Source organism: Fonticula alba, assembly GCF_000388065.1.
Source record: "Fonticula alba strain ATCC 38817 unplaced genomic scaffold supercont2.4, whole genome shotgun sequence".
Lineage (NCBI taxonomy): Eukaryota > Rotosphaerida > Fonticulaceae > Fonticula > Fonticula alba.
Genome location: NW_009242974.1, coordinates 453,105 through 464,146, shown reverse-complemented (window position 1 = coordinate 464,146; position 11,042 = coordinate 453,105). Strand labels below are relative to the sequence as shown.

General features: G+C 73.3%; 2 protein-coding genes across 2 annotated transcripts in view; both read left to right on the top strand.

Moving 5' to 3' along the window:
• Positions 1 to 489: 489 nt before the first annotated feature.
• Positions 490 to 7,705, top strand: H696_02649 (hypothetical protein; the record flags this gene model as incomplete). Its single annotated transcript, XM_009496561.1, has 4 exons — positions 490 to 583; positions 888 to 4,481; positions 4,692 to 5,666; positions 7,647 to 7,705. The coding sequence occupies 4 exons, from the start codon at positions 490 to 492 to the stop codon at positions 7,703 to 7,705; spliced, it is 4,722 nt and encodes a 1,573-aa protein (XP_009494836.1).
• Positions 7,706 to 9,608: 1,903 nt separating this feature from the next.
• H696_02648 (serine/threonine protein kinase) overlaps positions 9,609 to 11,042 on the top strand; it is a gene marked incomplete at both ends in the record, with an annotated part of 5,249 nt that continues 3,815 nt past the window's right edge. The window contains 5 exons of the mRNA XM_009496560.1: positions 9,609 to 9,797; positions 9,954 to 10,069; positions 10,225 to 10,342; positions 10,453 to 10,618; positions 10,798 to 10,962. Coding sequence (XP_009494835.1) covers positions 9,609 to 9,797; positions 9,954 to 10,069; positions 10,225 to 10,342; positions 10,453 to 10,618; positions 10,798 to 10,962 — 754 coding nt within the window. The remainder of the gene's footprint in view (positions 9,798 to 9,953; positions 10,070 to 10,224; positions 10,343 to 10,452; positions 10,619 to 10,797; positions 10,963 to 11,042) is intronic.

The window sequence follows — 11,042 nt, the reverse complement described above, 5'->3', positions numbered from 1 at the left end:
GCCCCAGCCCATCCAGAGAGCAACTCACCATCGCCCCCTGCCATGCCCCGCTGCCGCCGGCCACACGCAGCCCCAGTGCCCAAGCCACGGACCGACAGGCTCGAAGCTGGCCCATCGCCTGCCTTGCCCGATCACCGCCATCCCCCCCACCGGCCTCTTCCCCTAGCCCGCCTGCCGCACAGAGTACGTGCCACAGGGCACAGAGACACGCACACACACACACGCACACACACACACACGCACGCACACACGCGCGCGCACACACATCCGAGCACCTGGCGTGCCCGCACGATCCCACGCCGCCTCCGCGCCATGCCCTAACACACACTGGCCGCCGGCATCCTGCGGGGGGTCCGCCACGGCCGGGTGGCCGCCACTGCCCCAGGCTCTGAGCGCGTTCTTGCACCGGCCCGCGCGCGACCGCACACGCGCCTTGCCTCGGTGTCACCACCAGCCAATACCCCTTCCTGCCCTTCCCCCGCCTGAACCATGGCCATGGCCGACGCCTTCTCCATGAAAGAGGAGGCCCCAAACCAGCTGCAAGTCTGGCGGCCGATTGACCCCGGGGCGAGCGGAACCCCCAGTGCGTTTGCCAGCTCCCACTTCTGCCCGCCCACCCCCCCCACACACATATGCGCGTACGCACATGTACACACACACACACACACACGCACACGCACACGCATGTATGCCCGCCCACCCGCACGCACGCCCGCACGCACGCGCGCCCGCCCCTGGAGCCGGCTGTCGGGGCATTAGCCCGCAGGACCGGGGGCCGGGGCGGACCCGTGGTCCGCCGGGCCAGAGATCCCACCGCCACCTGCGCATGCACATGCATGCCCGTGGCCGCACACGGCCCACTGACCCGCTGTTGGCATGACCCCCAGGCTCCAGTGTCTACAGCATGGCCAACGTGGCCTACGCCGATGGGGCCCTGGTCGGGGGCGGACATATGGACGACGAAATGGCCGGCCTGGGCGTGGCCGCCGGCGGCGGCCAGCTGGCCGGTAATCCCGACGACGGGGACCCCGGGCCCGGCGGCTTGGCGGCCACCGGTCCGGCGCACGGCGGCTCCATGCGCGACACGCCGAAGGCCGAGCGCAGCTGCCACAACTGCAACACCTCGGTGACCTCCCTCTGGCGGCGCGATGGCCAAGGGAGGTACATTTGCAATGCGTGCGGCTTGTACCGGCGGCTGAAGGGCTGCGACCGGCCGGTCACCATGCGGCAGAACACCATCAAGAAGCGCCGGCGGGCCTCCTCCGCCCAAATTATTTCCAACAATGCCATCCTGTCGTGTGCACGCGGGGCCGGCGGCGTGCCGCATGTCGGGGCCGGGTTCCTGTCCACCAACTCCGGCCTGGCGGCCCTGGCCGACATGTACAGCAGCCACACCCTGGGCAAGCTGGCCGAGGTGGGGGCCGGGCCCGGGGCCGGGGGCGGCCCGGCCGGCTCGGTGGGCCCCGGCGGCCCGGCCGGCGGCCCGGCCGGCAGCTACCTCAACCACTTGTCCTCCTCGTACCTGGGGTCCTTGAACAAGTACATTGGCTCGCTGCCGGGGATCGGCATGGCTGCGGCGGCGGCGGCCGCGGCCGCGGCGGCCGCCGCGTCCTCCACATCCACGGTGGCCGCGTCCATGGCCGCCGGCTCCGGCAGCGCGTCCTTGGGCTTCCCGCAGCAGCCGCAGCAGCCGCAGCCGCAGCCGCAGCCGCAGCCGCAGCCGCAGCAGCTTCTCCCCTCACACCCGGGCCACTCTTACGCCGGGGCCTTCGCCAACGGCCCGGGGCCCGGGTTGTCCAACGGCGGTCATGCTGCTGCTCGGTCCCAGCAGCCGCAGCAGCGAGAGCACCACCATCACCACCACCATCACCACCAGCAGCCGCCGCCGCCGCCGCCGCCGCAGCAGCAGCAGCAGCAGCACCAGCAACAACAGCAGTCGCAGCAGCAGTCGCAGCAGGGACAGCCTGTGCACCACCCGGGGCTTCAGTACTCGGGCCACCTGCATGCCGGTGAGGAGGCCGTCTCCTTCGGAGATACCGGCTTCTTGTCTGGCGGCCCGGCGGATGTCTTGACCACGGCCGAGGCAGACGCCCCGCCACAACGCATGTACCACATCCGCGCGCCGGAGCACCAGCACCTCCAGGCCCAGCAGCAGCAGCAGCAGCAGCAGCAGCAGCAGCAGCAGCAGCACCAGCTGCAGCCGCATCAGGGCTATGCTGCCGACGCCGGGGACTTCGGCGGTCACCCGGGCCTCAGCGCCTCGGCCGTTCAACAGCACCACCAGCCGCAGGCCAGCGGCAGTTCCTACGACCCGGCGGCCGACCACCAAGCCGGCCCCGGGGACTTCTTCTACCTGGATGCCCCGGCGGCCGGCGGGCCGGCCGGGCTCGGGGACCGGGCCAACGCCGACACGGCCGTCTGGCACCCGGCCGAGGAGTATGCAGCTCGACATGGGGGTGGGCTTGTGCCCGGGCACCTGGCCCTGCCGCTGGCCGGTGGCCTTCTCTCGACCAGCGCCTCGTCCGACCGGCTGAGCCCTCTGACCCCGGGCGCCGGGCCCGGGCCCGGCCCCGGGGACCTCTTCAGCTTCCCGACGCCGACGGCCACGCCGCATGTCGGGGGCGAGGGCGAGCTGGAGCAGCAGTCACTGCACCTGGCCGGCCTGGGGGCCGGGCTGCCGCATCATCATCATGGGCACATCCACCCGAGCCATGCGCATGGACATGGCCAGGGGCACGCGCACGCGCACGCGCACGCGCAACACCCCGCTGCCCAGGCCCATGGCCAGCACTACCTCCAGCACCAGCACCACCTCCCGGGCCCGGGGCCGATGCTTCACCCGGCGGCGGCGGCGGCGGCGGCGGCGGGGCACCACCCGCCGCACGGCCATGTGCTCCTGACCGCGCAGGGGCTGGGGCCGGGCGGCCACCTGGCGGCCGGCATGCCGGCCGTCGGGCACCTCCAGCAGCCGCTGGCCCACCGGGCCAGACCTCCACCGAGGCCGGAGATCCCGTCCGCAGCCACCGGGGCCCGGGCCAAGCAGCAGCACCAGCAGCAGCAGCCATGGAAGGACTTGCCGCCGCTCGTCGGGGGTGCGGCCATCGGTCGCGAGCAATTCAGCAGCGCCCTGGAGCTGGTGACCCCCTCGCCGAATGAGGAGCACTCGCCGGTGTCGGCCGGCGATCAGGGGGGCGGGTCGCTGCATACGCCGCCCTTCCTGCCGCACCTGCTGGTGTCGGTGCCGGGTGCTGCCGGCAGCTCGGCCGGGCAGGGGGTCCTCCTTCAGCCGGTGGCCGTCGGCGCCGGCGCCACCGGGCCCGGGCACGACCATCCGGCCGAGCTGGCCGGCTGCCCGACGCACATCCTCTCGCCCCAGAGCGACAGCACCATCATCCAAGCGGCCGGGGGCGCCGTCGGCCCGGGAGGCACCATCCTCCCGGTCGGCCCGGGCGAGGAGGAAATCAGCACCACCATCCTGCGGGTGTCGGCCCCCCTGCGGCCGAGCACCGCCGGCGGCCATGCCGCGCACTTTGCCCTGACCCCCGTCAGTGCCGGGCCCGGGCCGACAGTGATGGCCAAGGGCCCGGGCTCGGCGGCGGCGGCGGCGGCGGCGGCGGCGGCGGCGGCTCCCGGCGACCTGCCGCCCCCGATGCAAGCCGCCCAGCAGCAGCAACAGCAGCAGCAGCAGCAGCAGCAGCAGGCCCAGCCGCCGGCCTCCTCCGACATCGGCGACGACACCCCCCCGCTGGAGGGCATGGCCACTGTGGGGCCCGGCTGTGCGAGCGATGTGCCATCCAGCTGCCCGACCGGCCGGCTGGAGTGCGCCGACGCCGTTGGCACGGGGGCAGGCGGCTTCGTCAGCACCGGGGCCCCGGGTGCCGACGCCGGCCGGCCCCCGGCGCCGGGGCTGGCCCTCGCCCTCGACGGGCTGGCGGGGGACTTCCACCATCGTGGCCATGCCGGCCTGTCGGCCACCTTGGTCGGGCCGGAGTCGGCCGTGTGGGGAGAAGGCCCCGGCGACCATGGGGGATCCCTGGGACACGGTGTGGCGGGGGGCGCGCCGCATGTCGGCGGCCGGCCGGCCGGCATGCCGCCGCCGCCGCCGGGCCACCCCCACACCGCCGGCATGATGGCCCACCACTCGGCCAGCAACGCCGCGACCCCGGTCGAGGAGCACCCCCCCCGGTGCCAGATGCTCGGGTCGGTGGCCGGCAACGGGGGGGGCCCCGGCGGCAGCCCCCTCGGCGAGGAGCACCTGTCCGGTGGGCTGGCCGGGCCGGACGACCGGAGCTGGATGGCCGGCGACGCCTTCTTCTTCATGGGCGGCGGCGCCGGGCCCGATGACGAGGGGGGCTGCCTGCCGAGTGCGGGCGACCCGGCGGCCACCGCGTCCTCGTCTCCGCCGATCACCCCTTCGGCCTCCGCCTCCGGCGGCGCCTCCGCCTCCTCGGCCACCACCAGTGCTGCTGCCCCGGCATCTGGTGCGTTGCCGCCCCCGCCCGGCATGGGGGGGCTCCTGTTTTTGAGCGGGCCCCCGCCTCGTCCCCCCCCCCCCCCCCCCCCCCCCCCGCTCCTGATCCTTCTAGCCCGTCCGCCGTGGAGCCTAACCCCTGTCTCCAACCCGACCTGCTGCCTTGGGGGATGGGGGGTGTGCGCATGTGCGTGTGGGCGCGTGGCCATGCACCATCCAGGCCACGACACCGCGTCGGCCAATGACCATGTCCCCGGGGGCCTGGAGCGCTGCCTGCCCTCGAGCGCGGCCGGCCGGCCGGCCGCACACTACGCCTTCGTCCTTGATGCTGGCTCGGCCGCGGCCGATGCCGATCCCGGGACCTACCTGCCGTCGTTTGTCGGCGGGCCGGGGCCCGGCATGGCCGGCGCCACGGACCCCGGCCTAGGCCTGGCCAATGGCGCCGGGTCCCTGCTGCTGGGCGGGCACTCGCACTCCCGCCTCCTGCACCCGCCGCACCGCCCGTCACACCACTCGCCCGGCTATGGGGCCGACACGCCAGCCGGCGGAGGGGACTTCCACACGGCGCCCAGTGCTTCGCACCGTGCCGGGACCCCGCCTACCGGGGCGCACGCCGCCTCGCCGCATGGCCCCGACGCCCTTCAGCTGCGCCCCGGCTCGGGAGGGGCAAGTGCCCACCTTGGCACGGGCGCCGACGCCGGTGATGCCACCACCGAAGAGTGCGCCCCTCAGCCAGCTCAGCAGCGCATGCAGCAGCAGCAGCAGCCCCGGCAACTTCGGCACCCGCCGGCGCACGTGGCCCAGCAGCCGGCCGCCGATGGCCGCCACCTTGCCCGGGCCCCACCCTGTGCCTATTCCCACCAGGCGGCAGATGCCCCCCTGCGCCAGCACCCCCACCCCCACCAGCAACAGGGAGTGGCCGTTCACCGGACCGGAGGCTGCCCGATGGATGCCGGGCCGGCAGCCAAGAGCTCCGGCGCCCTTGAGGGCCTCACGCCGGTGCCCCGGCAGCCCGGCACCCCCGGCGGAGGTGTGGCCGCCGTGGCGGACTTCCTCGGTGGCGGGGGTCTTCTTGACGCCGGCGTCAGCCGGGCCCCCGGCGCCGATGATGACGGGGCTCACGACCCGGCCTTCCATCACTACCTCTTCGGCCTCGAGGGCGGGGGGGGACACCCGGTGGAGGGGCATTTCCCTGGTGCGAGGGCCGCCCGGCCACCTTGCCCGCGTCGCTCGCGTTCGCGCTCGCCCTCCCCCCCCGCGGCTTACCCCTCAGTCGCCCGTTTAACTGACTGAGTTACCGCACACGTGCGCGCACGCGCGTCCATGCAGCCGAGCAGTGGTAGTTGCGCCGCTCTCTGGGCCGTCGTCGCCACCGCCGCCGCCCAGTCGATCGCGCTCCCCCCCCCCCCCCCCCCCGTCCGGCCCCTTCCGGAGCTTTGTGCTGGCGTGCTGTGCCTGCGCAGGCGCAGGCCCTCGCCGTGTGGTCACCACCGACGAAGAGGGCGGGGGGGGGGAAGGCCGCAAGGGGGGCGACCGACACACCCAGAAGGGGGTCGCCCGCGTGCATCCGGTGGCACTCGCCAGCGCGCGTCCTGCAGGTTGTGGGCTTTTCCTGGAGAAGCAGGCCCCGTCCTGTCCCCCCCCCCCCCCCGTGGGGCCTCTCAAGTGCGGGCGGAGGACCGGGGAGAAGGAGAATGTGGGCGCGTGGCTGTCGGTGTGATCGGCAGATAGACGGGCTGTGTGGCCCTGCCGCGCCCCTCGCCTCGCCCTGCTCACACGAGAGCAGCAGTCGAGGGGGCGAGGGGGACCGACCCCCCAGTGGCCGCGCTCCGCGAACCATGTGTCGCCGCTCGCTCACTCTTCTCCGGGCCCGTTCTCGTTCTCGTTCTCGCCGCGACGCAACAGGCCACCGGGGCTGCGCTACGAGGGCGGGAACGGTGCGCATATGCCCCTCCCCCCCCGCCCCCCTATGGTCTGCAAGTCAGGGCCAAAGTGCCTGATTGTGTACGCCCCATCCTCGCTCTCTCCTTGCCTCCCTCTCTCGGTCTCTGCTTCCCCATATGCGCGTGGCGCAGGGTGTGCGCACTAAGACGTGGAGGCCTGTGCGCGCATGCGCATGTCACGGGAGTGAGGGAGCCATGGTTGCGTTGTGGGCCCCCAACTGGCTCGCCTCGGCCCAGCCGGGGGCACACCGCGCACCCATACTCTCAGGGGCGCGGGCTGGTCGGGAGCAGGACGAGGAGGGACCGGGCAGGCGCAGGCGAGCAAGGCACGGCGGCTCCCCCTCCGGCGCGAAGGGCCCCCCCCCCGAGTCTCGGCCATATTGCGGCGCATCGCACGGCGAGGGGGGCCGAGTCACGGGGTGTGGCGGGTCACCATGCAACCAGTCAAACCTGCCCCCGCCGCCGCCCTTCTGTGTGCTCCCCCCATGCCTGCGGGCACCGCGACACATGCATTTGCCCGGCCCTAACACTCGCAAATGCCCGTGCATTCCCACACACACGCGCACATAGACAAAGAGCATGCACCCGTGCCCGCGCTTTCGGGGCCTTTCCCCTGATGGCGGCCAGTCGCCCGGGGGATGGCGGTGGAAACTGTCACACGTGAGTTCCCCCACCCCCCCCCCCTCAGGCCGGCGGGCATGGCTTGGATTTCTCTCCCGGTCGGGGGGGGGGGGGACGGCCCGCCGTCTTCTCCGCTCCCACGCGCTGCCCTGCGGTCCCCCCCCCTGCTCTCGGCCCGCTTGTCGGCGCCCCACTCTCCACCCGCCGGTGGTGTGGGTGTGGGAGCGAGGCGCCGGGGCGGGGCTTGTTAATCCTCGGCGCGGCTCCTTTTCCCCATCACGCCCCCCACTTATCCATATATATATATAGACGGGCGCGCCAGGAGAGGAGCCGCGCGAAAGAGAGGCAAAGAGAGAGCGCGAGAGAGAGAGAGAGGATGATCGGGGCGGGAGGGGCCGATCGGGCGGATGCGAGATCGCATGCTCGGCCTCCGGCCCCCCGGGCCCCGACGCAGGGCTCCTGTCCAGCTGCTCCGGTCCTGCCGCACACTCCCGCCCGGGGTGTGAGCCCCGATTGCCCTGTGTGAGCCGCCCTCCTCGCCAGATGCCGGGCGAGGCCCTTTTCCTTCTGCGTGCCGCCCATGCCCGCCCCGCGGCCCTCCTACAAGCTAGCGCGCAAGCGCACCATTCCCCAGTCCTATCATCAAGAGCTCCATGGTCACGTCCATTAGAGGAGCCAGCTGCCGCCCGGCCGTCGTCCCGGACCACGGCGTGTCTGCTCATCGCCGGTCTCCGAGGCACCGAGAGGGAGGCGCCCGGGCGTGGGGCCACGCTACCTGCGCATGCCTCCGTCACTTGCCCCGCGCCCCCGGGCTGCGCCCCCCCCCCCTCCATCGCACGGGCTGTCCTTGCATCTATACATCCCCAGCCGCCCTGTCCCCTTTCCCCTCCAGGCCTCGCTCTCTCTCGCTCTCTGCCCGCCCGCCCCCCCCCAGTAGCCTGCCCGGGGGCCCCGCCGGGGCCGAGGGGGCGACTGCGTATGGGCGGTGGGGCAAGAGCGTGTGCGGGCTTCAGCCGCCCATCTCACGGCGGGCCATATAATTTTGAAATATATGAGAGAAGACATTATGTGTGCCGGGCCTTTTTTTTCCACTCACCGGCACCTCCGCCCCGGGCCCGTGCGTGCGCGCGCTCCCCGGATCGGGAGAGGCAGAGGCGGTCGACACCAATCCACAGGCAGGGGGGGGGGGGGGGGCCGGGGCGAGTGGCGGGCCCGGGAGCATGCGGCTTCCGCGCACCCGGGCCGGGCCCGGTCGCCGGGGGCGATGCCCTCCCCGTCCGTGGCGTCGAGGCTCGCTGGCGCTGGCCGGCCGGCGAGTCATTTGGTGCGCCCGGCGCCGCAAGGCCCACCATGGGAGATCGTGGGGGCACGCACCGCGCTCGCCCCCTGCCCCCCCCCCCTCCCGCCGGCGCACCGAGCTGCGCACAATCCAGACGGCGCCGTGACGCGCGCGACACCCACCTGGGGGGATGCCCAATGCCCGGACCCCCGGGCCAGGACCGTCGGCCACGCGGAGTGACGCATCCGGACCGCCAGTGCCTGAGGGTCGACGCCGGCGCCGGCCCGCCAGGCGGCACCCCGCCCCCCGGCGCCAAGGGCGCCCGGGGATCTTGGCGGAAATTAATGATGCGACGGGGCGCGCGTGCCTCGGCCGCCCTCGGTCGCCGGCGCGTCCCGCCCCGCGGCCCCCCCCCCCCGGGCCGGCGGGGGCAGGAGCCCCCCTGGTCTTGGCTCCTTGGGCGCGCGCGCGCGCGCGCACGCACCTCGCGGGGGCCGGCGGGGGGGGGGGGGGTCGCCTGGTCGCGCGTGGCACCACCTGCCATCCGGCCGGCTGGCCGTGCGCTCGGCCGCTGCCGATGCTCGCGGGGCTTCGCCTGCCGCCGGCTCCCGGGCCCAAGGCAGCCCCGGGCGAGGATGACACATGTGGCGCCGGCGCGCCGAGGGAGCGCATGTCCGCTCGCATGTGTCGGCCCCGACGCCGAGGGCCCCGCCGCTGGGCAGGCCCCCCCCCTCGGCCCAGGGCCTGCATTGGCACATACGCTCCTGGCCCACGACCGGGCTAGACCGTTGCGAAGGTCCCGGCTGGCAGCGCGCTTGGGGCCGGAGGACAAGGGGAGCGGGCGGCGCATGGACGCCTGCCACGTCCGGATCGTGTGCGGCGGCCCCGGCCGGATGTCGTACCCACAAATAAGGACACATCTGGTGGGGGGTGTTTATGACGCATGGGGGGGGGGGGGCGGGGGGGGGACACCCAGGACACCGGGCGACTGACGGACCCGGCGGCCGGGCCTGCCACATGGCGGCGGTCGTGAGGTGCGCCGGCCCACAATCGATTCAATTGTGGGCAGGGTCCGCCCGGCGCGCACCCGGCTCGCCGTCTCCACCCACACTCCCTCCCCCGACTTTCGCCCAGCCCACTTTGCTGCCCATCCCCGCTTTTTTTCGCCCCTTGACCTTGTGCGCTGGCGTCACCTCCCCGGCCGGGGGTCTTCCTTGTCGCACACTCCCCCTTTCACCGCCCTGCCCCGGCCCGACCTCTGTGCCTGCCCCCCCCCCTCCCTTTTCCCGCGGCCATGACGTCCGGCTGCAGCGGCCCTCCATCGCGGGCGGCGCTCGGGTGCCTGCTGCTGGTCGTGCTCCTGCAGACCGCGCGGTCGGCGCTGCGACCCATGCCCTACGACCTGGTGTCCTGTGCATCCGACAAAAACGAACACTACATCCTGGACGACTTCAACAACCTCCTGCTCAACATCACCCTGAAGGTATGCATCCGGGAAGTGGCGACAGCAGGCCGGCCGCCGCGCCCCGCGACGGGACATCCCCCCCGCTGACCGCCCGCCGGGCGTGCTGACCCCCGTTCCGGGATCTTTCACCCCCCCCCGCCGCCCCGCTCCCCGCCGCCGGTTCCCTCGCCGCAGCTGGATGCTTTTGATGATGGGCCGCCGCCGGTGCGCGTGTGCATGGACCCAGCCATCCAGGTGGTCCTGCGGTCCAACTCCGACGGGCTCAACTGCTTCCTCCACACGGACTACAAGTGCGCCGCACCTTGACCTCCCCTTGCCGCTCGGTATCTTTCTCGCTCGCCCTGGCTGCACCAGTCGCTCGCCGGCCTGCCTGCCCCGCCCCCTGACACCCGTCGCTTGGGCATGCTCCACGGATGGGCGCCTTCGCGCGCCCGGCGCCGGCCAGACCCACGGACGAGCCGTCCTCCTGCAATGCCTCGGACGAGGCCAACCCCGACATCACGCCGAAATACCACAACCTGACCTTGCCGGCGGACTTTTGCCACTCGGCCGGCGAGTGCAAGGTGCGTCGGGCCCGCCCGGGCGGCTACATCTTCCCCCTGCCACTGGCCGGGCGTCATTCCCCACAGCCGCGTGCTAATGCCCCGCCCGCGGCCCCATCGCCGGCGAGCAGTTCTTTGTCCGGTGTCCGAACTTCTACGGCCCTATGACCTACTTCCGCACGCCGGCCGTTCTGATGCGCGGGGATGTGTGCCGCGATGAGAACATGGTTTGCGGGGCCGAGTCGCACGAGTGCGAATGCCTGCCGCACTTCACCGAGCACCAGGGGGTCTGCATCCGTGCGTGGCTTCCTTCCCCCCGGCCCCCCGGGCCTCCTGTGACCACACATGCGCCCCGGGCACAGGCGGCCCCATCCGGCTACGCGCGCCAGCGCCAGCGCCAGCCCACTGACTGACCCCAATGACAACACGACTGGCCGGGGCCTCCCCCGCCCCCTCCCCCCCCTTTCCGGCCCCAGGCAATCGCTGCCCGGCCTTCGACCACCGCGAGCGGCACATCGCCTTCGAGGCGACAGACTCGCTGGAGACCGCGGTCGGCAAGTGCGACCCGGGCTTCCACGGGAACATTGTCCTTGCCTGCCGGGCCGATGGCACCTGGGAGCCCATGACGCGCGGCTGCACTGGTGCGTCACCGGGCCTGGGCTTCTCGCCTGGCCGCTCACACGTCCACAGACACACAGACACACACACACAGACACACACA